The sequence below is a fragment of the Melanostigma gelatinosum genome (genome assembly GCF_949748355.1).
Source record: "Melanostigma gelatinosum genome assembly, chromosome: 11".
Taxonomy (NCBI): Eukaryota; Metazoa; Chordata; class Actinopteri; order Perciformes; family Zoarcidae; genus Melanostigma; species Melanostigma gelatinosum.
This window is the reverse complement of record NC_136644.1, coordinates 21520841-21548023: the sequence shown is the minus strand read 5'-3', so window position 1 is coordinate 21548023 and position 27183 is coordinate 21520841. Positions and strand designations below refer to the sequence as shown.

The window sequence follows — 27183 nt, the reverse complement described above, 5'->3', positions numbered from 1 at the left end:
CTACAAAACAATATTGCCTTTCTTTGCTTATTCAACCAACCTTGAAAGGTTTCCATTTAGAAGCTGCAACCAACCACATTAATAAAGTGTTTAATTTTCTCCATAATTAAACATGTTTACAATAAAACATTCAATAATGAATTGCCAACTCAAACAACTGCTCTTATTCAAAGTGCTGCATTAGAAGAATGTAATGCAAAACTGAGTTCAGGCTTTTCCAGATATACATTTTATTACAGAATTGAGTTATGAAATCAACTTCAATCTTATAGTAAGTAATTAAATGACTACATTATGTTAAAATGACAACTTTGCCTGATATTGTCCCTTTCAGACTAATAAACCCATGACACCCATGAGTCTAAAACAATAACGAAGTTGTCAATAAAAACAATTTAACTTAAATTGTGTCCCTTAAAGTTATTTAAAATACTAAAGGAATTACCTTCAGATGGCAAATGAAAGATTATTATAGATAAACTTGATCAAAGTTTTTGTCTATACCTGGATTTCTGCCTCTAATAGGCTTGCAGTGAGGGGTCCTGAGTCAAGCCTGATACCCCCTACCCCGGTGTCAGAGACAACTGGTGAGGCACTGGGGGTCCTAATGGTGAGAGAAGACAGCGATGGGGAGAAAGTGGGTGTCATGGCTGAAGGGGTAAGTCCTGTGTTCCTGGCTAAGGGGGAATACGCATATTTGGGGTAACAGGGCTTCCTTCTCAGACTTGGCATGTGCCCCAGCTTTCGTGGAGGAACAGTCCGAATGCCAGGCTGAGCTACTCCTGTTATGAGAGGCGGTGGGTACATGAGACAGCTTGCCTCTGCTGCAAAGTCCTCACGGCCGCCTTGAAGCGCCTCGTCAGGGAGCATCCCGATATCGGTGAAAACCGAGGCCAGAGGCTGGAAGCTTGGCTCCCAGTTCAAAACATAGTCCAAGTTGTAGCTGCCCTGCATCTCCTCCTCAAAACACATCAGTGAAGACAGAGACTCTGCAGAGGCGTGGGCTTCTGAGAGGGGAGCGTACCCACTTGTCCTCATGCACTCCTCCAAATCACTCACCCTGAGTATTGCAGGAAGTAGCCCCTCACCTCCTCCCTCCTCTTTGAAGTGATGGAGACTTTCTGTGCTGGCCATCCCTGTGACTAAACGTTTCTTGACGGATAAAATGTGCTCTGGCCTTACATCAATAGAGTGGCAGGAGATATTGTCCCCAGGTAAAGCAGAGTCTGGCAGCTCAGTGGCCTGGTTGCCTTGCACAGATTTGTCTCTTTTACGGCAGGGGTACTGATTAATCCACTTGATCTCCTGGTCCTCAGCTGTCTCCCCTTCTGCTGATCCACGGCCGCTCGAGTCTGACTGGTTGTATGGGATCGATACGTCACACTTGGTCACCAAGATGCTGGGCTGTTCCATCTCCTGCAAAGAGATTGCACTTTGGCTACAGGATCTACCAAACGAGCTTGTACCATGGTTCAAGTTTGCGGCAATTGCAGCAGCCTTTTTGATTGCCGCTTCCTTGATCTTGTACCTGAGAACCAAGGTCACAAAAATGAGGAGGACAAGGAGGAACATGATGAGTGAGACACTCAAACTGAGCATGTGTGCATCAAGAGGCACCCCGGTGAGTGCTTCTGCTGAGCTGGAGATATTGACAAAAACTAGGCAGGCGGTGGTCCTGGATGCCAATTTGGGACTACCTGCAGACACGACCAGCTCCACCATGTCCTCACTGGCATGGCTGCCTCTTCTGCGATATACAGGACCTGACACGGAAATGGCACCAATTGTTTTGTTTATTGAGAAAAACGGCGATGACCTCACAAGGAAGTACTCCACCAGCCCGTCCACCCCTCCATCATGGTCCATCGCCATCACGTAACCGACTGTCTCTCCAGGCATGGCGTTTTCTGCCAGTAGGAAATAGTACCGCCTTTGGGTGAAGACGGGACTGAACTCATCCACTCCCTTGATGGTCACCTGCACTCTTACTGTAGCTGCTTTGTCGCCTTTATCCCTGGCCTCCACTACAAAGCAGTACTCAGTCTCGCGTTCGTAATCGAAGGTCTGGCGGGTGTGAATGTCGCCGGTTAAGGGGTCAATGGCAAAGGCCTCCTTCTTCTCAGGGCTGCCACTGCCATAGTCCATGAAGCAGGAGGACACAATAGAGTAGGAGAGCTGGCCGTAGATGCCTAAATCATTGTCAACAGCATGGACAGAACAGGTGTGGGTAAACGCTGGGAGGTTCTCCAGCACTGAACAGTTAACAGTAGGGAACATGAAGTATGGAGTGTTGTCATTTTCATCCAACACTGTGATGAAGACCACTGTAAAATCCACTTTGCGTTGTTCGGATGATTCAACACCATCAGATGCTCGGATGGTGAGGGTGTACTTTGAGTCTTCCTCATAGTCAAGCGAGTGGTTGACCACCAGAAGGCCAGATTGACGGTTGAGCTTAAAGTGACCTTTGCTGTTCCCTGAGATAATGTCGTACCGCAACAGGCCGTTAGTTCCCAGGTCAGGGTCCTGAGCACTGACCTGGACCAGCCTGTTACCGAGATGGCTGTTTTCACTCACCTGAGCGTGGTATCCTGTGCTGGAAAAGACGGGGGCATTGTCATTGCAGTCTGTCACAGTAACCATAATAACAGCAGAGCTGTTCTGTGGAGGCATTCCTCGATCTGACACGCTCACTGTTAGTGCGTAGCTCTCTGTCGTCTCGCGGTCTAAAGGGTTACACAGAACAAGCTTTCCTACATTTCTCATCTGATTCTCAACCTGAACCATTTTTACTTCGAGACAAAATCGCTTTTCCTCATTTCCTCTGACGATGCCGTAGTCCAAGTGGGTGTTTTCAGGGCTCCAGTCTTGGTCCTCTGCAGACAGCGTCAGCAGAGTGGTGTCCGTGGGCGTGTCCTCTGGGACGGTGAGCGTGTAGATGTCCTGGTGGAACAAAGGTGCATGGTCGTTGGTGTCCAGAATCACCACGTCTATGGCGGTGACAGTAGACCGCACAGGTTCGCCTTCGTCTCTGGCCTCGACCAGAAGATGGATCAGGTTGCTGTTTGTGATGGCCTTCAAGGGCTTATTGGTAAAAACAGACCCTACAAGACAAATCATGTGTTAGTGAGCGAATAGATTTTTTCTAAAGCTGCAATAACCATTTTTTAACAGCACAAAAAGGGTTCAATGACTTTGCAGTGTGAGAGTTGATGATATAGTGACAAACCCACAGACAGTTAACACCTCAGTTCTATGGAGATTTTAGCTGGTTTTAGCCAATTGTTGTTGTTGACCGGAGGGGAGCATCTAGCACCCTACATGCTCCACCATAGCCATCTAAAGTTAAATTTCTCTCAGGAGTTGGTAGAAAGTAAAATATAGCAAAAAAATGATTGACCAATGTATTTCTTTGTATTGTTAGGTAGTAATAGACATGACTCCAAATAAATGCTGTCTGCTGGATGTGCAAATAGGCAACTGTTTGCAAACACTTTTACCAAAACAACTTTAACAGGAAAAAAACCATCAAATTTCAATGATAAAAACATGACTAATACTAAAATCGGTTTCACTTTTATTAAACCATTATATTACAAATACATCAAGCCCTAATGCAAACATGTTTTTTTCTTTTTACAATGAAACTCCTTAGAAAGACCTGACATCTGGTCTCACCAATGTAAAGCTATAAAAGTCTTCTTGAGTGATTCAACAGATGGTTTAACAAATACACCGATTGTTTCTGGTTAGTTTCTTTTTCGAAAAAGTAACTATAAAACATGTCTGTTTGTATGACAATATACTGACCGTTAAATCTAAATTGTCCTTGTCATTAGACACCACAATGCAACATAATTTCCTGCGTGACTATTCTTTAATGACTTCCATATGCAAACTGTAATAGCAAATGTTCTATTTAGATGACAATAAAGTGTTTGAACTTCATTGCCACTTAAACTTTTCTACATGGTGACTATTAATTCTGAGGCTCTACTCTAAAGCAGCACCATTCATTGTCTGTGAAACAAATAGGGATGGAAAAACTGAGAGGCACCGCACGACAAAAGCACCATATTAAAGTTCTGGATTTAGAGAGCTTTAGTCAACAGTGATGCAATTTTCCCTTTCCATTTGAGCTCCTTATGGCAAAATATGGGCAAAAACATTTCTTTGATATTAAACTTTGGAGTTCAAACATGACAGAAGCCCATAAATCACACTTGAGTGGAAAAGACTGGCCAGAACTGAGGAGGGGTGGTTCCATTTCAGCTCTGTGCCATTTATCTTCTTTCTTTGGTTTAGATATTTTTAAAAGGGAGATAATAGGACAGGCATGGCTCCTCTGAAGCACTTTATCTCAATGCTGTCTAATTGCCTTCTCTGCCGCTTCTCTCTCCCCCTGTCCAAGGAACTCACTCGCACATCCAAGACTATAGAAATATAAACACTGGAGAAATGCTGCTGGCAGAATGACAACTCTCAGTAACCCTTGATACTGTATGCTGCTCAGAATAAGACAAAGTCTTTCTCTGTGCCCTTTTCTTTGGCATGTGCCCCTTTAACTGTGCCAGAAAAATAGATTTTAATGGCGAGAATCAGAGGGATGAATATGAAATTCAGACCACCAGACAGTCATAAGTCATACAACTTGTAAAGCTTGGGGTAATGCGTTTTATAGAAGAAGTGCAATATGTCTTGGATCATTGTTTTATCCCTCTGCCGACTTCTTAGCCTCCAACTTTTCGATATATAAATATACTCTACATACATACAGTGAGGTTCTACTGTCAACGAGACATTCATATCAGAGCTATTGCAGGATGTCTTTTCCATCAGTGAAGCTGTTCTTACCATTGTCTGGCTCTATGTAAAAGCCTTGTAAAGGAGATGAAAGCAGTCTGTAGGTGATCTTCCCATTGAGTCCAGAGTCGCTGTCGGTAGCAGACACTGTCAAAACTAACGTATCCGCTAAAACCAACTCCGACAACTCCACCTTCAAGAGAGAATAAATAATGATTCACATCTTCAGCAAGATCATAATGTATGTTCTATATATCCAGTCAGATACCACTTTCTCACACGGTTAATAAACATTTATTATTGCATTTGAAGAACAACTTTTGGGTTGCCAAGTTTGAAAAATCTCTTCGGCAGAATTTGTCGACAGTTAACTCTTTATTTTATGAGCCCTCAAATGTACAGTCCCACTCTTAAACTGAGTCAAAATACTGCACCGAAAATCTGGAAAAAACTTCATAATTAACAATTAAAAACTTCAACTATCAAAAGTGGTGGAACCCTTTGTCAAAGATTTACTAAGTGAGAATCTTGTGCCCTTTTATTAAAAGGGGAACTGCGATCAATTTCCATTATGTGAAATGTAGCATCCGGTGTTTCTGTCGATTGACCCATGCAAGGGACTAAAAGTCAGGATATATCAACCTGCTCTGCTTCAATTTGATTTATTCTTTTCTAAATCTTTTCTAAACCTCATGTGCATTCTCCAACATTACGTAAATGACTGACCAAGTCACTGAAGCACGTCTTTAAAAACTTAGTTTCTAATAATCCATCAAGTCTGCAGTTTATGTTGGTAAGTCATCAATAAAGGATTACGGTAAAAAGACAAAAATACTGAGAGAGTACATCAGGCACTTTTACAACCTTTCAACCCAAAAGTTCTTCTTAATCACTTTAATAAAGCATTAACAAACAACTTAATTTACAATGTATAAATCCTGAATAAGACATGCCTGTTGGCCTTGAACCTTTTGACTGATAAATATCTCATCTGTACCTGGTAGGAGACCTTGGTGAAGACTGGGGCGTTGTCATTGACGTCAAGCACTTCAACTTTGACCTCTCCGGTGGTCTGGTGGAGGGAATCAGACGCCCAGACTGTCATCGTGTACTCTGTCTGCTCCTCATAGTCCAGGGCTCGAGTCAGGGTGACCACACCAGTATATCGGTCAATAGCAAAGGGGAAGTTGGTGCTACTATTGTCGAAAAAGCTGTAGGTGATGGTTGAGCTCAGGTCCACGTCGTTGGCAATCACCTGGGTGACCATGTAACCTGCCGGAAGATCTGAAGTAAAACAGAAAACCACGAAATAAGTCCATGAAATAGATAAAGAACATAGACAGTGTTTATATGTGAATGAGTGTTACTCATGGCAAGCAGTCAGAGAACAGAGGGGGCTGGTCTTACTCTCTGCTATAATCACAGGCTCCATGGGGGGGATGGCAGGGCTGTTGTCATTGACGTCCACCACTTGGACCCTGATGATGGCGGTGCTGCTGAGAGGAGGGTTCCCCCTGTCTGCTGCCTGCAGAACCAGCCTGTAATGTAGAGGCAGAAAACAAATGATGCCACTTTGCATCATATGGATGGAGTATCATTGTATTATGCTGGGCTGGAAATGTATGAATTATAGAGTCCCAATAATAGAATTAAGCAGATATTTTAAGTATTTGTACTTTTTCAGTAAATTCTAAAATCAGTAATTCTACTTTCACTTGTGCAGATGTTTGACTGTTGCACTTAATTACTTTGAACTACATTATTTAAAAAAACAAAGAAATCTGTCAGAAATCTTTCTAATGAAGAAGATATAGCCAGTGCACTGTCATAATAAAATTGCTCATTGGCCCATTTCATCAAACTTGCAACACAAGATAATTTCCTCTCACTCATTCACAGTCGCCAAGTTTCACTTATTAAACGAGTTAACCATGCATGAACCTGAAAGAGCCCCGAAGAACTTATTTTTCTGCAATTTGAGAGCAACAATGATTCGTCAAACATAATAACGCTGCATCCATTTGCGATCTACCCGCAGTGCCATAATGGCCCTCTCGCCGCGACCACACACATTGACTTTACATTTCATGACTTCCCATTTAAACTGATTTTGTTAGCACTCTACAGCTTCCACAGCTGAGCCAATGGCAAAGACTCATGGGACATGTTTGTTGAATGCAAACAAAATAACTGTTGTTAAACGGCTTGATGATTACATTTAAATATCCGATAGTACACCGATTACTTGGAACACGAACAACAATTTCCCAGAGGCTAGCTACGTCAGGCGTAAGTAGAAACTTACAGATCTACTTTGGTCTCAACCATCATACATTTTAGAAATGTTTCCATTCTACTTTTTAAGACGTGACGTCGGCGTACTTGTATGAGGTGGCGATCTCGCGGTCGAGCAAGGCTTTGGTAGCAAGAATCCCACGAACAGAGTCTAAGGCGAATGCTTCGTTGGGGTTACCGGACACGATGGAGTACTCAATCTGCCCGTTTATCCCGCTGTCAGCATCGGACGCAAACACCTGCAGAAAATACATGAAGTGATCAATATTAATAAAATCTTATCCGCAATAATCACAACTGATTATATGACATACCGGCGCGGTATTTCCAATGTCAAAGAGGGCATGAATATTTATAGTGTCTACCTGCATGATGTAGGTGTTGTGCACTTGCCCCTCCCAGACAGCTGTTCTGTAGTTGCTGTGTTCAAACACTGGCGCGTTGTCATTAATATCCAGCAGGCTGATGGAGACCCTGCAGTGAGCCGTCTGCAGCCCGTTGTCAGCCAGCACCACCAGTTGGATCTGAGGGCTCACCTCATAGTCCAGAGAGTTGTCTTTCTGCACATGGATCTCACCTAGATGAGAGGAACACATATATGGCACTGTAAATCAAAAAACGGGGCAAACACAGCATGAAAGATGAGTATAGCTCCAATGTATTTCAGGTTTTTTTTTTTTTTTAAATCCGATCAGGGAAAAATGAAGTCACAGTAATGGAAAGAAAAACATAAAAAAAGGTGTTGACAGAAGCACTTTGAAGACTTTTTGGCAACCCTAAAAAAGGTATTTGTTCTGTCCGTATAATAATGTGTATTTAAGTGTAACTGTGTCTACCTCATTACTTTATGGAAACATAAATCCAAAAAAAGACTTTGGGGTAAGAATATGATAAAATCAGGCAGGCAACAATCATAGTTCTTGAGGAAATTCTTGTATACGAAGAACCAGATGAAGCAGATAAGCTGAAAGGACATTTTGAAAAGAAACACGGAAAATAACAAAATGTTTTTGGCATAACTAATTGCGAGGACTGGAAATGAAAAGTTATTTTCTGGATGCTTTTGTGGAAAATAAAATGGATGAGTGAATGAGAATTTGTGCTATTAGCATAACTCAATTAATGGAAGCATGCATGACTTTCTTGCAGATACATAACAAGAATCCCATCAGTGAACTCAAGAACAAAGAAACAAAAGCAATGTTTTTGTTTGGTTTCTTACCCGTGTGACGGTTGATGGAGAAAATATGATTCTCATTGCCACTAAATATGGTGTAGGTGACCCTTTGTCTGCTGTTGATTTGGTCACTGGCCTCCACTTTTGCAATCCAAGTGCCTTGACAAAGAGAGTAAAATGGTCGATGAGGGTTTTTAATGGCGTAAATGAAAACAGAAGGAATAGAGGTGGCAAGACCTACCAGCTCTGCTGTTCTCCTTGATGGTAGCGTTGTACACTTTGTTTGTGAACTGTAGTCCTTCGTGTTCTCCCTTCAGATGAATGAAAACCAGGCAGGTGGAGGTTAAAGCAGGCTGTCCTTTGTCTGCAACCACAACCTGCAGCTTCCTCCCAGAGAAACCTGCTCTCACTCGTCTCCTCAGTGAAATCTCCCCCGACTCGCCGTTGATGTCAAACAGGTTTTCCTCATCAGACAACATGAACTCCACAGTCCCATTGTCACCCTGGTCACCGTCTGTTGCCGTCACCGTTGTAACTATCTGGTTGGGTAGCGTCCTCGTGGAAACCCACGCGTTGATGGGATTCTGCTCACAGACCGGCGCATTGTCGTTCACGTCCTCCACCTGTATGGTCAGCGACGCCACAGAGCTCAGTGGCCCTTGGGTGCAGCCGTCGGCAGCCACAGCTCTGAGGGTGTATTGCGCCCGACTCTCTCTGTCCAGAGACCTCGTGGTGCGGATCACTCCGGTGAAAGCGTCCACCGAGAAGGCCCCCTGGCTGCTGTCCTCTGTCAGAGAGTAGGTCAGGTCCCCGTTGGACCCCTCATCGGGATCAAAGGCGCTAACACGCAGGACCTCCGCTCCTGCAGGTAGGCCCTCGCTGATAGAGGCGTGGTAGCTCTTACGGGTGAAGGAGGGAACGTTATCGTTCTGGTCCAACAGCACCAGCTGGAGTTGGGTGGAGGACCTGAGCGGGGTGGGGCCATAGTCATGGGCCTGTATGGTAAGTGTGTAATTCTGCCTTTCCTCGCGGTCGAGGACTTGTGTGGTGCTGATGGCACCTGTGTGGCTGTTGATGGTGAAGCAACCTCTGTAGTCCTCGCCTAAAGACAGGAATTAAAGGATGTTGCTGGTTCATTTCTATCCATTACGGTAACATTTAACTCACCAAAGTAATGACTGAGATCTTGACAACATTGTTGTTGTTGTTGACATTTGACACGAGTGGTACGACAATCACACAGGTTGTAAAACAGAGTTGAGCAAAATAATCTAAACCACCTGAAATGTCGCGAATAATGCATCACTGCACAGACAAACTTTGCACGCACAACTATTGAAAGTATAATTGCTCAAAGTTGAACCAGTAAGTTCTTCCGTGAACTGTAATAGATGTTTACAACGGACAGTTTGGGTAGTCGTTTTATGATTTGCCTCCATTTTCTCTTCCAAATGAGTTTGGCTTACCTCAGCGTTTGTTTAAAAAAAACCTGTACGATCGCTTAGTTTCTTTCCCCTTTTGGACTTATTTTTCACAATGTCGATGAGTTCCCAGATCTCAGCGATTGACTTGGTGGGAACAATTTTATTCCCGATAGAAATGAAAGCCAAAACTACCAATTCATGACCCAAACAGCTTGACATACAGAGCACTCTCCGGCGCACCTTACCTAAAATGGAGTAGTGTATAGTTCCATTTTCTCCGTGGTCTGGATCAGAGGCCTGAGCAGTGTGGACCACCCCAGGAGGAAGGTTTTCTGGCAGGCTGATCTGGAAGGAGGACTGCATAAACTCCGGAGGGTTGTCATTGTCATCCAGCACAGAGCAGAGCACTGTGACCGTACCCGACAGAGGCCGCGTGCTGCTGTCACGAGCCTGGACTGGAGACATGAATCAAAAGGAATTCACACCTTACGCTCACTGCAGAAATCTCTGTGGAATTTGATCAAATTTTGACAGTCATGGGAAATCAGTAACTGAACCAGGGACAAGTATTGGAGACCTGATGATGGTGCTAGAGGTAAATTCAGGGATCTATCCTCTGGGGAACATGAAGTTTAATGAAAAACCCTCCAGAAGTTAAAGAGATATTTGAGTCTGGACTGACATTGCCATCCATAGAGCCATGACGCCAGCACGAATACATATTAAATGAAAGTATCGGTAAACAGCTTGAAGAGGCCACAGACTGTTATTGTAACAGCTCACTAAACGGTTATTTAATGTATATATTGCTGTCTGGAAATATACCGTTTTCCTCAGCAGTTGCAGTCTTGAAACACCACAATAACTGAACTGGTTTTTAACAGCAGTACAGACTCTAAGAATAAAAAACCAACTTCTTTACACTGGAAGAAAATAATTTCTATTTCTTTCCAAATTAATTTGCCGGCAGAGAAAATTGTCCCCACATATTTCAATATTTCCCAAATAAGCCCTGCATGATTCTGGCACAACTTCAAGACCTTCATGCTTTTCTGTTATTATATTTAATTGTTCATCATACTGCTGACTGTACAAATGTTGTGATAAAACATCTGAAAGCAGTTCGTCATTAAACACGGCTGAATAGCTTGAATGTAATCGCTGCGTGTGCCCACGAGAGAGTGAAAGCAAACACTTGAAAAAGGCAGAGGGAGCAGTCGGTGGAGGTTACATACACTCTACCTCAGCTCTCTAAAGGTCTACTGTTTCCTGAACATAAATCAATCTGCTGAATTATGTTGCCGTCACACAAAAGGCCGAAGTCTTTATGCCTTTGGCTGTGAAGCATGTCAAGAGAGAAGGCAGAGAATGAGAAACAGAGAACGAGGGAAATGTCTGTTTGATATCGGAGTTATATGGCAGCTTTACATTTTTTGGGGGGATATTTTTTATAACCCTTAGAATCACACGGCTTTCAAACAGTTGGTTGTCGTTGAGCTTCACACTGGAGAAGATTTTCATTGAAAGGACATTTTTCCTCCAGGAAATCCTGATCACAGCCATTGATGCTACAGGTCTGTAGCTGGTCAACACAAACTTTAAACATCAACTTAACCTCGAAACCTGTGTCCATCTGAAGATTATGAAGAGTTTGATTCTTTACCTATTGTCACTACTTTTCCCAACTTGTAAAAACTCAGGATGCATTGCATCGTCATCCATGTAGCTCCAAAATGGCGGTTTCAACAAACTCATTAAATTGGTGGCCTTTGTTGTGTGATGTATTGCTTCAAATTGTATTCATGAAACTTCCTGTGACGCTAGCAGAGGCGTGCTGTATTTCAGCTGTTACCCTGTTATCTCAATGTCTTTTTTCAATGGCTTCAAACTGCTTGCCAAGGACAAGAGTGTGTTTCAGAGCACTATTTCCATCCACACGTGTGTGTCTCTGAGGTGTAACAGGTCTGTGTTTTACCTCTGAGAGTGAAGTGATGCTGCTGCTCTCGGTCCAGGTAGGAGGTGGTGGTGATCAGACCGGTGTAAGGGTTGATGCTGAAGAGCTCGTAGCCGGCGCCGGGCAACAGACTGTACCACACCACGGCATTCTCCTCTGGGGGAGGAACACGGTAGGTTCATGTTTGTTTTAAACACAGGACATCATTTCAGTATCAGAGGAACTGTATAGAAATGGTACAACAACGTTCAGGGATAAAAGACAATGTGAGAAGCTGGTGAGGAACAAGCAGGAGACGAAAAAAAAAGGCCGCTGACAAATAAAAATAATTAAAAATACCTGCATCATGCAGTCATTGAGGCTTACTTCTCCTCACTGAGATCAGCTTTCAGTGGAACCACTTTCTCACAAAGAAATACTGCTCGATGAAAACTGTTGCTCGCTCTGTTTTTTGCTGGATCTAAGTGAGAAAATGTGTTTTTGTAATTTGAGTAAACCAACATTACTGCCAGTGGTTCTATAACTGGATTGACTCCCATTTCATTAGAAACTGTGCTTTTTCAATGTCTGAAAATTGTGTTGTGTGACCCTTTATGAATGGCAAGAAGCTCTTTTGTTTACACAACTGTGAAACCTTTGAATGATATTTGATCATTTCTTAAGATATGGGTTGTATTTTTAATAACATTTTTGACCCTGAGGACAACACAGCTATTCTTTCAAAATCCCTCAGAACATCTGAACAAAGTGAAATCCTGAGTACCACAAAGTTTAGCTGTCACACTCGTTGCTATTGCACTTCTCCTCTGACTCACTCCAACACATGGAAACTAGATACAAGGACTGACACGGGCACACAACAATGGTCATCGTTGGGGAGCGTTGGTGGGGGGGGGGGGGGGGAAGCAGCAGAAATGATAATCAAATAAGACTGGTGGGAGAGCGGGCTGAGCTGCCAGACGAGGCGATTTGAGGAGACAGATGAAAACATGGCGCCTATTGGCACAGATGGCTTGGATTATGGAAATCATCATGAGAGAGGACCTTTTCAAATCTCCCAGAGGAGCCGTGTGCTTGCTGTTCTTGGACAATTCTCACCCCCAGTTCACATCAAAACCCCTCTTGTTACAGATCCTCCTGCCACATGCCCTCCACCTCCAGCATTTAAAAGGACTCGCACTGTCAACATGACGGGATGAGGTGGGACTCAGGAGGCCCCCCCACCCCCCCCCCCCCCCGAGCACATCGTGTTTAAATAAACAGGGCTGATGTGTAGATTTGTGAATGTGATTATGAGGTTAGATGAATGAGATTTGCTGGGATGCACAGTGAACGTACAGCACATGAAAAAGAAACAAATGGAACACCACATGAAGAAAAGGGGGGGCAGGGGTTGGTTTCAATGAAAGCGTTCAAAACAGACGACAACCTTAAGTCACTGCAGCGCTGACGTTTCACCAAAACACGGCAGAGTGAGCTGCTGCTCCACTGTATTTGTCATGTGGTACTTTAAATACAATTAAACTATTACTGAGAAATGTCCTCTTTTTGGCATCAAGTATTTAAAATATTCCAACAGGTTTACAGAAAAGGAAAAAAAAAAAAAACTATTCATGTCTTCATTATTTATGATAAAATACGCCATTATTTTTGAGTTTGGCTACTTTTTCATGTGTTTCATCTTATTTTTATTTGGCACCATTTGGTTTTGTGCATATTGAGTCTGTGGTTTTAGGCCGTTAGGCCTCAAGGACACAAGCTGGTGCTGCCATCTAGGATCTTTGGAGGCATACTGCGATCTCCACTTCACAACTTCACAGAAGGATTTCAGGCTGAATTTGAATGCTACTGGATGAAAACCGCAGCCCATCCAACAGTTTTCTGATAGAACATAACTGAGATTTTTGTAGTTGCTCATGTGACTACATAGATAAATCTCTATAGCCCCAAAACACCTTTTTATTTTTACAACCTGGACAACATCCTCTATTCTGCCATCAATAGGAGCTGAGGTATCGTTGGGGCGTTCCGATTCATTCAGATCATTTATTTATTTTCTCAGACTTGGAAAAGAAAACATGCTCCCTGATAATTGATGTCTAGCCAAACTTAATTAAACAGTGTGTATATTTGTAAAACCACGACATTAGAAAAACTAGAGATGAGTGTCCTTTTTATTAAAGTGAATGAAAACCTTACTTTTCTTAAAAGGCTTGCCCAGCAATCCAGAAAATAATCAACAAGGAGAAAACATTCTGTAACTTGCTAAGCTTACTGATGTATGTATACAAATACTTGTGTATTTTCCTTACTTAGCTTAACTCAATGACTATTTGTTCCCCTACAGCTTTTAATCACATCACCTTTCCCACTCAAAATGTCAGATTTTTGTCTGGAGATTTTCTCTCACACTAAAAATATATTTGGAATATTTTATAAAAATAAGAAGGAGTCAATTAATTAATTAGTCTATTGACAGAAAACAACACCTGTTTTGTTCATTGTTTAATTGTTCGGGTCATTTTTTATGTAAAAAGGTTTCAGCTTCTCATTCATCTAATGTAAAAGAATTAACCTAATATCTTCAGTCTTTAAATGTTGCACATCTGGACCATCATCTTGGGTCTTTGGAAATTGTAATGGGCATTTTTTAATTTATTTTTGACATTTAATGTGCCAAACAATTATAAAATGAATTGAGATGATAATCTGTCTGACTACTTATTATTTTGAACATATTTAGTGCGACTAGTGATTATATTTTAGTGTGTTAAACAATTAACTGAATTCTTTTCTCCCATTTTTTACTTTTATATGATAGCGTTAACTCACAATTAACACCCAAAATTCTCATAATTATTACCTGAATCATCGTCAGTGGCAGAGACCCGGATCACTGGTTCTCCAGGGTCTCTGTTCTCCGCCACGCTGGCGTTGTAGATGCTCTGACTGAAGACAGGTGTCTGGTCATTCACATCCCCCACCTCCACCGTCAGAGTCTGGGTGGAGGAGAGCGAGGGCAGGCCGCGGTCGACTGCACGGACGGTCAGCCGGTGGAAACGTTGTGTCTCGTAGTCCAGAGGGGTCGACAGAAACAAGAGGCCTGGAGACGATGGAGGAAGATGAACTTTGAATATGATGATGACGTCTTTTAATCTTGCTTTAAAGAGTAACATACAGCAAAACAAAACAGCATACCGGTTTGTCAGTTTGTTTTTTTAAGTAACTTTAGGGTTAGTAATGGAAACACTGCTTCAAAATTCCCTGCACTGCAATTTCTTTTGTCTTATCCATCAACATATAGAGAAACACAAATATAACCGTAGCTAATATCTGCCGATATATTGACCCAGTCCATCTATAAATAAGAATCCTACCCGTTTTCTCCTCCAGTGTGAAGAATCCTTTCTTGTTTCCTGCCATGATGACGTAGGCGACGACCCCGTTTTCACCGAGATCTCCATCTATGGCCACAAAATGATGCAGCAGACTCCCCACTTCTGCATCCTCCATCACCTGGACTGTGTCCGCTGATATGAACACCGGCCTGTTGTCGTTCACATCCAGCAGGAACACCTGAGCCGTGACCGACGTCCGTTTCCGCTCTTCCTTCCTCTTCGCCTGGTCTGTGGCTGTTACAGTGAAGGCAAAGCTGGGGTTGGTCTCGCGGTCTAAAGGCACCGTTACAGTCAGGCTCCCTGTGTGAGGGTTTATCTGAAAGGGGAAGCGTGAGGAAGACCTGCTGAATTCAGGGTCCAAGGCCAGGGAGTAGCGGAGGGCACTGTTAGGAAAAGTCCCATCAGCATCCCTGGCGTGAAAAGCGAACGCCAGCGATCCGACTGCGGCATCCTCCCGCAGGCCGACCATCACCAGTTTGTCGGGAAACCAGGGTGTGTGGTCGTTGACATCCTCCACTATCACGCTGACCAGCACAGACATGTTCGCTCCGGGAGAGAGTCCAACATCTTCAGCTCGCACCATGAGGTGGTACTGCATGGCCGACTCGTAGTCCAGCGGCTGGTTGATATAAATGTCCCCAGAGGAGCCGTCGATGCCGAAGTGAATGCTCCCGTCGCCCTCAGAGATGGCATAGTGGACTCTCCCTTTATATGAAACAGCCGCAGAGCCGATAACGGTCGCTGGCTCAGTGTCCTCTTTCACCGTAAAACGCCTCATAATTTGATGTTCAGAGTGGCCATACAGAGCCTCTAATCCATGAACCTGCGGGTGAAATACTGTTTTAAAACTCACGGCAAAAACGCGACACAACAAGTCAAACCACTGGGAAGAATTTAGGTTGTAAGAACAAACAAAATGCCTGTTAAACAAAATCTCCCAGGTATGGTGACCTTTACAACCACAAATTAGAGACCTCGGGGATTCAGGGGATGTATGGCTATATTGACAATAAGCAGGTTTCTGAGAAGTTTCCAGAACAGAAGTGCTCGCCATCCAACTGCCGAAAAGCGCAATTCTTGCAGAAATCTCCAAAGGTCAAAAGTTTTAGACAACAACTCACAGCATGACTCTTTCCATGGTGTTCCTCAAGATCATGGTGTTTTAATGTGGTGTTTTGGAGGGATTTTTGATCATTTTTATCAATTCTAGAGTGGTCAAAAAGGGTTACATTGAGCACCAAATCTGAGGAAAAAAATGGTGTCAACCCAAAAATTGCTACAAGTTATGAAACATAAGTGAGCATGAAAGTGGCATCATATACTTTCATTGTAATGTTCAAGATGCCTGAATAGGCGCCTAACCAAGACACAATGTTTATTACAGATTTATGACTAGAAAAACTTGACAAACCTGCCGGTTCCCAGCTTTCATAGGCTGTTTATACCACTCTATGGAGTGTCTATTGTTGACCAGCTATCTCCCCCGAGCGATGTCTTTACCTGTACATGAAGGACTGCAGTGTCCTCCAGAGGTGGGACTCCGCTGTCCTTGGCCATTATTGTCAGAGTGTAGAACGACTCGGAGTTCTCGGTGAACAGCTCCGTTGTTCGGATGTCTCCACTTTCACTGTCAATCTCAAAGTGTCCGAAACCCTCAACCTGTAAATCAGCTGAGAGAAACACAAAATAGTGATACCCAGGAACTCATCAATAGCATTGTAACAGTGCAAGTGCAGAATGAATGTAACTCACCTGTGACCAAAGAGAAGGTGACTGTTCCATTTTCTCCTGCATCTAAATCTTTGGCAAACATGTTTGTCACCAAGGAGCCAGCTGGTACACCAGCCCATATCTGCAATAAGTGAATTCGATTGGATATGTAACAACCTGTCAACCACATTGCACACTTTAAAGATGCATACCTGCAAGTTTGCTGATGTATTTTTATTTATTTTCGTACATCCATATGATCTCACCCGATGAGAATATTATTGTTACTCTTGAAGTACAATATCCAGGTAGGATTCTAACAGTTTACCTGAACGTTACGCTCCTTGCTGGCAGGCAGGTGTGTAAACTGGGGGGTGTTGTCATTGATGTCGGTGACCAGGATGTGAACGGTGGCGGTGGCATTGAGGCGAGGGTGGCCCTGGTCCGTAACCATCACCTTCAGACTGTGCTGCCTGTGCTGCTCCCGATCCAAAGCCACCCAGTTGATAATTTCACCTGGACGGGTACAGAGAAGGGACAAAAAGGTGAGGATGCACAGGAAAGCCTAATGCGACCTCAAGGTGGCGCTATCGATGGGTCATGAACACTTATAATTAGTTATAATCTGCTTATAGCATTGTATAATCAAAGTCATAAGCACTCGTATATATCCATGATGCTGTATAACAGCAATCATAATACATTATAAAGCTTTTTATAATAACTTATAAAGGTCAAGTATCAATATGTAGTGTCAAAGGATCATTCTGTATTATGATTCCCATTGTTGTATTACATTATCATCTTATTAGAATGCATTGTAATGTGATTTTAAGCGACTCTAAGTTGCTTTAAGTAAAGTACAAAACATTTAGTTATTTTTGCATAGATTTAATAATTTTTAACTTTACTTAAAGCAAACACTGACCACTTAAAATAACTTGTAATCACATTATAATGCATTATGAATCATCAAAATGTTAGTGAGTGACCAGCTATTATGACGTATTATGATACTTAATATAAAATGCTTTATAATGTGTGATGATTTTTGTATAAAGCATTGTGAATAACAATGTTTGCTTATAACTATGATTATACAGTGCTATAAGCAGTTTATAACACATTGTCGATAGGTTGTCATAGTAAGTGTTACCAAATCTTTTTTTTTACCCGTTTTACTGTTGATGCGAAAGAACTTCCCATCTGTGAGCAGGATGTAGGACAGCTGGGCGTTTTTCCCAGAATCCTTATCCGTGGCCACGACGGTTCCCACCAGGCCTTGAGGCGACGACCGCTCTGACACGGTGAAGTAGTAGACCTCGCTGCTGAACACCGGTGGGTTGTCATTGATGTCCAACACCAGCACTATCACCGTGGCTGTAGCCGTCACATTCGCCAGCGAAGCCTCCCCGGCTGTGGCCAACACTCGAAAACGAAGCGAGGATTCTGTCTCAAAGTCCAGATTGTGGGCGAGAAACAACCATCCGGTTTTTGGGTGAATCCGAAACGGAGCCGGAGGAAATCCGGCTTCTGACTCCAGGGAGTAGGTGAGGCCCGAGTTCGACATGTGAGCTCCCCGGCTACGGTGCGCCCTGGCCTGGATGACCCTCGAATCTTTCCTGTAGCCCTCACCTATCTCCACCTGGTAGACCAACGTCTCGAAGGCCAGGCTGTCTTCAGCAGCGGTGCGGTCCACATTGACCATGAGGGTCAGTGTGGAGCTCAGGTAAAGTTCCCCTTCATCTTCAGCCACGATTTCCAGGCTGTACCTCTGCTGATGACCCACCTGTAAACTCTGATTCAATGTGACCGTCCCGAGGTTGTGGTCAACAACAAACATCCCATTTTTGGTACTTTTCAGGTGATACTGCACCCTCCCATTGGCACCGCTGTCAAAGTCGTGTGCATGAGCGATGAACAACACTGTGCCCGGGTGTGTGTTCTGAGACACTGTGACGGTGTCGCTGAGTTTGGGGAAAACGGGAGCGTTGTCGTTGATGTCGGCAATGGTGATGTTGACCTGTGTGGTGCTGTAAACTGGAGAGGTGTCAGTGTAGGACTGAAGGACCAGCAGGGCGTACGGCTGCGACTCGTGGTCCAGAGGGTTTACGTTGCTGATCAGGCCGGACTTCGGGTGAACGGAGAACAAACCCTGAGGGTCTCCAGAAGAGATTCGGTAGGACACTGAGTCTGGGAAGGCAACGAGTTTTTATGAATAGATGGTCAACAAAACAGTAAAGGGTCTGTTCTACTAAATGCTAAAGTACATTTTTTTTGTCCATACTTTTGAGATATTTCTACCTCCTCCCCAAAACAATGGAGGTGAATGGAAACTTTCACTCCATTTTTTCTTGTTTACAGCGATACAAACAGCATCTACTACATATTAATCTTTATAGTACACAGTATTTTACAGTCAGTATACAAAAAATATAGTTTTTGTATTTGTAACGGGAAAATAAATAATGTATGAACCTGAATTATTTTTGACTGCATCAGAGGGATTGACAATTTTTACATAATTTTTCTCATTTTAACATTAAAATTATTCTGTTGTTATTTTTACAGAAATCTGTAATCAAAGATGTTTTCTTCAGCCTGTAGAGTAAGAATCAACACATCTCTGCAGCGCAACAATATTAAATAAAAAATGGTATTTGAAACACATTTCGTCTCCAGTGATCTGAAAATTGCAGGAGGCCATTTTGCAATTTCGATAAAATTAAAATAATATATGCAGCCCTACACAAAACACAAGTGGAGTTAATGACACGTAACTAATGGACAATAAAGGGTTAATCCTGGAGTATCTAGTTTATGTTAGATCAAATATTATGCAGAATGCAAGCATCTTTATCTCCTCTATTCTAGCCGATTTGTATTTATAACATGTAAAACTCACTTTTACCTTCAAACACATCGAGTAAACGCTCGCTAAACAAATGCTATTGTGATAAACATATTTATAATAACAATAAATCCTACAAGTCCTCAGGACAAATCCTGCTTTAATACTGCATTCCTGCAACGTCCTGTGTTTGACAAATGTGCCTTTTAAATCACTTAGTTAACCTTAGTTTATTATTTTTGTTTAAACTGGACTGGGTAAATATGGAAGAAGAAATAACAATGAAAGTAAATTTATTTAACCTCTTCATACAAATGAATCATTCATCTTTTTTACCAAATGATGTGACCTGTATTTCTTTGGAAATTTGAAATTTGGAGAGGAAACTGGTGCACAGACACACAAGGAGAGGTGACCGTGATTACAACTGTCTCCATGTCATTTCAGGATATTTACAGGAAATGGAACTACAAAATAAAAAGTGAATACAATTTCAATTAATAATATCCAAGTGCTTCTTAACTAGAAGAGGGAGATGTTCATCCACCACCACTCCTTTTAAACTTGAATTATGTTGTTATAGAGGGTCTATAAAATGAGAGATGCATGCTGGTGTTCTACAAACAACAAGAAGTAGTCCCGCTGATTCGGGTCCGCTTCTCAACAGTCAGCAGGTGGAGCTGCAGTAGAGGCTGACACAGCTCGTGGAGGCAAATAAGGCCCTTAAAAACAGCGCTTGAATGCTTTAACTTGCATCAAACCTCAAACCACAGACCCGATAAACATGACTTCAAATTCAGTTTTATTTCAGGACAAATAAACATGCACTCGCCTGCTGGGTTTGTGGCCTCCACTGTCCCCACAGGAGTCCCTGGCGGTGCGTCCTCAGGCACCGTAAAGGTGTAGCGAGACCTCTTGAACACAGCTGGAGCCTGAGCGCTGCGTAAAACATTGATGGTGATCTCTGCGGGCCTGACAGAGGTGCAGCCCTCCCCGTCCTGTGCCGTTATTGAGAGCTTCAGACTGGCGGCGCCCAGGTGGGTCAGAGTGGAGGTCAGCAGGAGCATTCCTACAGGGACAGAAAAAGCTTTATTTTCCTTTATTTAACCAGGTACAAGTTTCATTAAAATGTGTCCTAAGATTAGTTGATCTGCAAAATAACAATTTCAATAATTTTTCAATCAAAAATGACTGATGATTTTCTTTCTTACTGATTTTTCCGATCGATTTCAAATATTTTTTCTTCTTTTTGGACAAAGAATTTGAATGCATCAACTGACTGTTAGTTGCATCCGTCACTGAAAATAAAAGGTAGCAATAAGGTAGTACTAATTCCTTAAAATAGACTTTGCAACATGCTGCACTGGAAATAACATCACTCAACACTTTGTTTCACGCGTTATCGCGTTAAGAGTTATTGTCTCTACCTTTGCTGTTTTGTGATTTTTTAAAAGTTTTGTTAATGTGTTGCGTCCAGTGTTGTTGTGTTTTGCCCCCCCCCCCCCAAACCACCAGACGTGGGACAGACAGCCGACCTGTTTGTTTATCCAGTGTGAACAAACTGGACATGTCCCCCGGAAGGACATCGTAGGTGACCTGTCCAAAGCTGCCAGAATCTCGGTCGGTAGCGATGACGTTGAGGATTTCTGCGCCGGGCTGCGTGTGGCTGCTGATGCTCATGGTGTACTCGTCAGGGTTGAACACCGGAGCGTTGTCGTTCAGGTCTTCCACCTCTATGTGCACGTAGGTTTGAGCGCTCAGGCCCCCCTGACATTTGAAAAGGGAGGAAAGTAGAGAGTTTTGTTTGAGAAATGTAACGCAGAGCTGCAGTTTGCGAGTAAAATGCAACCTTGTTGAGTAAATGGCGATGCTCCTAAATGAAGTCCACTCACTGGATCTTCGGCTTTGATCAGAATGTCGTGGACCGTCTGCCCCGAGTCTCGGTCGATATCCTGAGAGACACACAGCTCTCCGGTCCGTGGGTGGATTTGGAAGAGAGGGTGTTTGTCCTGCATGTCAAAGCCGTCAGACAGAGAGTAGAGCAGTGTGCCAAAATTGGGGCCGTCTGCATCTGTGGCGACAACCTAAAAAGTGGTAAAACACCATTATTAGAGGAGCATTGAACGAAAAAGTATCAAGAAGAGGGAATCCTATGAAATCTGAAATAGATTTGTGAATTAGAATGATTGTAATGATGTTGTATTATGTGTTTTTATATCTTTAAAGCCAAACCAGGGACAATGTCTGCTAATTAGCTACGGCTAGTATTCCTACATACAATGCATCGGTTGTATTTTAATGCAACAACGTCTTCATGTATTGCAAATGTTAAATGAATAATGATTTTGGAGTTGTTGCTTTTGACTGTGTCAATACATATTTCAATATCTTCCCCAGTCTTTCGTGTACATTGTTAAATTAAAACGTGTTGTTGAGTCATTGCACATCTGTTATCAACAGAAGAGCCGCACTGAAGTCAGCGTCGTCTGTCAATGTTAAACCTCCGGCGCAATCGTGAATCACAATACTCGTCTTGTTCTGCCAGAGAAGGTCAACATAGTAAAAGCATAAAACAAATCCTCAGAATCAAAGGGTGAAGAGTATCACTGAAGTGGAAGACAAGAGGCGGCTATACTGCAGAGTAAAGACACGCCTCGGATCGGACAGGAATCCTTTCATGTCCCACCGTGCCCCTGACAGGAGACCGGATGGAGCGCTCGCTTTCCAGCCATAAAGATTGATATCATCTCAGAGTTTATGAACTCTGATCAGAGGGACTTTTACAGACACGGGTCAAGGTCTGACTAACAAACTGACTTTCGAACCAACTTTATATCTTTTTAGGACTGCCAAGAAAACGAGTCTAAATTATTGTCGATTTATTATCTTTGCATTTTAGACTGCATTTAAAATCACCTTAATCTTTGGGAAATTGCAACAAGCATCTGTCACTATTTCTTGACATTGTACATACTAAATGGTTCATCTGAAACGAAATCTTAATTGATGATGAAAGCTGGTCTAGTTGCTTTCATTCTCACCTCTCACGTTTATCTCACTTCTCTGGCGTGATGAAGAGTCTGAGCTCTTTCATACACCAGCTGGAGATCCACTGTTGGCTATTTGTTGCACAGTAAGGGAGAGTATGCTTCGTCTGAGTTCTTCACTTTTAAAGTGGAACGAAAAGTAAAGGGATTCAGTGCGTATGCAAAACAACACACACCCTTAAACTCAGGCGTATTATTGTCCTTTTTCAAGTGGATAAAGATTTAGCTTTTTTTGCAATCGCCAAAAACAGAAAAACTGGTAATTGTTGAACAAATTGTTGCACATCCTTTTTTTTTAAGCAAGCGATGCAAGATATTTTTCATATTTCGTTATTTTGTGAAAATGTTTTTCGTGTGTAGAGTTTCGACAAAGAGGGCCCTAGTTTCAGTAATTGCAAAAATATTGATATACTCTCTATGTAGTCACGATCCAGTCGGTTTGTTGTGTTTACAGGAAAGGCATTGGTAAGTGGATCTTTTGTAACGGGCTTCAGCTTGTGCCAGGCTGCACGAGTGGTACCAGGCATCGCAACTGCCATTAAAGTCACAGTGCTGAACTGGAAAGGGTGCGTTTGTTGTGTTCTGTGTGTTTAGGACGAACACTGGTGTCTTTGTGTCGTCAGACTGAAGGCTTACTTTTGTGTGTAATGTAGAAAAGAGACAGCGAGAATAAGATGTTGAATGATCACACTGGGGACTTTTTTAAATTGCTCTGGTTTGCACTCTCATCCTGAACTTTTTGTAAAACCAAACCAGTCGTTTCTCTAGATTCTTGCCTCGTGACCCTTTTAAAATGAAACAATGTCTACTTGTGTCGTTGTCAGAAATGGCAAGAATGATTTGAACATTTTTAGAGGTAAAACGATCCAGCATTTCACAGGAAATAAAGCCAAGATTAGAGACCTCTATTTCAAATATCTGTGCTGACGTAAAATATAATAACACCTCTTGTTTGTCAGAACAAGTCCTTCGTCTCTCACGGTTTGTAGGCCTGAATATGCAACAGGATGAAACTTGTCTTCAGTCATTCAGCTTATTTCACAATAAATACTTTTAACATTATGTTCTGTGGATTCTAAAGAGTAAGCAGGACAGAGTTTCTGGAAAGACACATTGTTGCTGAACATTTAAAGTCTAATTTATTTCGAGCTTCGACCACCCAAAGTTAAATTCTGATCACTTAAATCTTGTTGGGTGTGAGGCATCGTGGCGGCCTAAGAGTTTCAGACTCTGACCATGTAATTCTAGTGTCCCCAGTCCGACTGGGTGCCTTTGTTGCATGTCATTGTCAATCCTCTCCCTACATCTTCATTTCCTGTCTCCTTTCGACGACACACTTTTTAATAAAGGCTTAAAAATGACCCCCAAAAACTTGAAAAGTGTACTGGTGTGAAGGCACTACTATTCACAATGTGGTAAGTGAGAAGTTCTTTTGTGTGCACTTTCTTCACTTGTCATTCTCCAACATACTTGTAAAAAGCAGCTCCCAGCGTGACTGTGCTCTGGTATGGACACGTTGTACAGCTGCTGCTGGAACACAGGCTCGTTGTCGTTGACGTCCTCCACCAGCACAGCGACTGTAGCCGTGGATGACAGAGCCGGTTCCCCTCCATCAGCCGCCACCACCAGGAACCAAACCTCCGTCTGCGTCTCTCGGTCCAGAGCTGCAGCTGTTGTGACCAGGCCCGACTCCGGGTCGATGCTGATCAGGCTGTCCTGGTTGGACTTGGGGATGGAGTACCTGACATCCGAGTTGACGCCCTCATCAGCGTCTGGGGCCCGCATCTGGATGAGGGAGCTCCCTTGAGGGGCGTCCTCGGAAACGCTGATGATGTACACATCCTTCTCGAACGCTGGGTGGCAATCATTGGTGTCAGTCACCCTCAGGAGGAGCACCATCTCACTGCTCAGAGGTGGGCTCCCAAAATCTGATGCCAGCACCTTCAACTCATACAGGTCTTGTTCCTCCCTGTCTAGCTCTGCATTGACACACAAAGCATACAGAAAATCATCCGTTTGCGTCAGAGTGAACTTCCCATCATCGTCCTCAAGCGTGAGGGTGACCCTCTCCTCCTTAAAATCGGGGTCTGACACTGAGATCCGGGCAACGTAGTCCCCGATCGCCGAAGCCTCCGACACCACTGCGTCTCCCGTCTCGCTGAGAAACAGCACACTGATGGCGGGGCTGTTGTCGTTGATGTTAAGCACCTTCACGCCCACAAACGTGCTGCTGTACTCAGGCTGGGCCCCGTTGTCTCTGGCGCTGATGATCAGCTCGTGAAAAGCCTGAGTCTCATAATCAAGCGGCTTGTTGAGATACACCACCCCGCTGGTTTCGTTGATGGAGAAGACCTCGTTCGGGTCACTCTGCCGCCTGTTGATCTCATAGGTGATTCTGCCGTTGTCGCCCAGGTCGAGGTCGGTGGCGTGGACCTGACACACAGCAGACGTCACTGGAGCGTTCTCGGGCAGCGAGGCGTGATATTCGGTCTGGTTGTACACGGGAGGGTTGTCGTTCTCATCCAGGACGTGGACGTTCACCTGAAGAGTCCCCGTCCTGGCCGGGACGCCACCATCAAAGGCCTCAATGGCGAGGGAGTAGAAGTCCTGTGTTTCTCTGTCTAGTCTGCTTGTGAGGATGAGATCCAGGCTCGGGTGGTCCTCAGATCCACTGCGATACTCCAGGTGGAATAGCTCCCCCATCTCACGCTCTGTGATCCTGTATCCCTGGGTACCGAACTCACCCTCATCCTCATCTTTAGCACCCTCGAGCTGAAATCGACTCCCCGGGGGGCTCAGTTCTGAGATTTCCAAGTCAACCTCCTCAGAGGGAAACACGGGAGAATGGTCGTTCACATCTTTCACCTGTAGTTTCACTCTTATCACCTCCCCTGTAAGAGTGGCTGCCACAAACTCGTATTTAGCTCTGCTCTCTCTGTCCAGAATCACAGCCGTGGAGATGATCCCCGTGTCTGCGTCTATTTCCAAGTCTCTGAACACGTAAGAGTCTCTGCTCTCTGAGATGAAGAATCCAGTGCTTGGCCTGCTTAACCCCGCTCCCAGATCTCCAACGATGGTTTTAGCGGGCAAGCCCTCTTTAACAGACAGCGTCAGGTTGAACACCTGTCCGAGCGACCGCGCGCAAAGCAGCGACAGCGCGAGCGTCCGAAGGAACCACGTTGCAGCACTTTCGCGACCCATTGCGCCTTTCCGCATGGCTTTAACCTCTATTAGTTTGTGAGTAGAAGTTAGGCTACATTATTTCCGTGTCAAAGTCACGCTCCTCGACAACAGGTAAACGCACCGTGCATTTTTGCGCGCGGGGAAACAGCCAGCAGTCATTCTCCATCACTATATTTCAGCAGCTTAATTGCGTGATTTTGAAGGCTAGATATCCACGCATCGAGCAGCGCAAATCCCCAGGGCTGCTTCTTCACGCCTCGTGGCACCGAGTGACCACAGAGCACCAACTGTGCGCACTGAACACACCTCCTGGCAGGATGCACGTCCCACGCTGATCGGCTCCATCTGTGGCCCTGATTGCTTAAGATTTAATGAGGCCGAGAGATTACCTCCAGTGCCGCGTGCTGAAACGTGCCATAGTGTCCAGAGTTTGACCTGTTGAAGAGCTTCATGTGTGCAGGTTAAGTAGAGGAACTCAAGATGAAACTCATCAGAATCAGCTTTATTGGCCATGTACACATACAAGGAATTTGACTCCGTGCATACACAGAATTTACAAAAAAAAAGTAAAAAAACAGGGACAACAAAAAACAAAAGTGAGCACAGTGAGCTGCTGAAAGAAATGTGAGCAAATGCAATCTGTGATTCAGCCCGCCTGATTTTGCTGAAGTGCTTTAAATATATCAGATAAATAAACTGTTTAATGAGGTTCAGTTTTGGCATTTAGTATTGGGGTGGCACCCTCTTCTGGTAAAAAATAAAAAGGCAACTGCAGGCACTGCACTGTGGAAGTTGTTGATGCGACACAACCCCAAACAGACAAACAAGCACTATATTTTATTCAATATAGGTCACCTGGACAGTTATGGGCTCAAATCATGGATGAGTTACTGAAAGGCCCAGGGCCCCAAAGTGTTAGGCCCCCCCCCCCTGGCCTTCACCTACAACATGCCAACTCAAAGAGACGTCCAGGAAGAGACTATGCCCACAAAGAAGGATTAAACAACTACAAAGAGAGTTGCAGCCTGAAATGACTATATCGACACAGACAGCCGCATAATAAAACATGAAGCATAATCCGAATATTATCAAAAAATACAAACTACTACATGTATAAAGATGTAGACACAACATCAAACTGTTCAACATGAAAATCAGGTTGTGATTGCTTTTTACTTTTAAATGCACATACATACATTTTTGTAACATTTCAAATCATTGAAATACATGAAAAAAATTGAATATATTTTCAATAAATCAACTGAATTACAAATTCAATTATTCATTTTATTATATCAAGTTAAAAAAAACACAGAACATGGAAAAGGTTCCGGTAAAGTG

General features: G+C 43.4%; 1 protein-coding gene across 1 annotated transcript; it reads right to left on the bottom strand.

Moving 5' to 3' along the window:
* Positions 1-418: 418 nt before the first annotated feature.
* dchs2 (dachsous cadherin-related 2) lies at positions 419-25860 on the bottom strand (the record flags this gene model as incomplete). The annotated part of the gene is given in 21 exon segments (XM_079279276.1): positions 419-3104; positions 4855-4996; positions 5801-6087; positions 6211-6341; positions 7186-7337; positions 7464-7675; positions 8321-8434; positions 8517-9377; positions 9945-10154; positions 11675-11809; positions 14517-14756; positions 15031-15874; positions 16552-16721; positions 16804-16903; positions 17090-17277; positions 17935-18954; positions 20441-20445; positions 20447-20681; positions 21148-21379; positions 21505-21696; positions 24130-25860. Coding segments are annotated over 21 exon segments (9807 nt in total). The 3' UTR covers positions 419-498.
* Positions 25861-27183: the final 1323 nt, after the last annotated feature.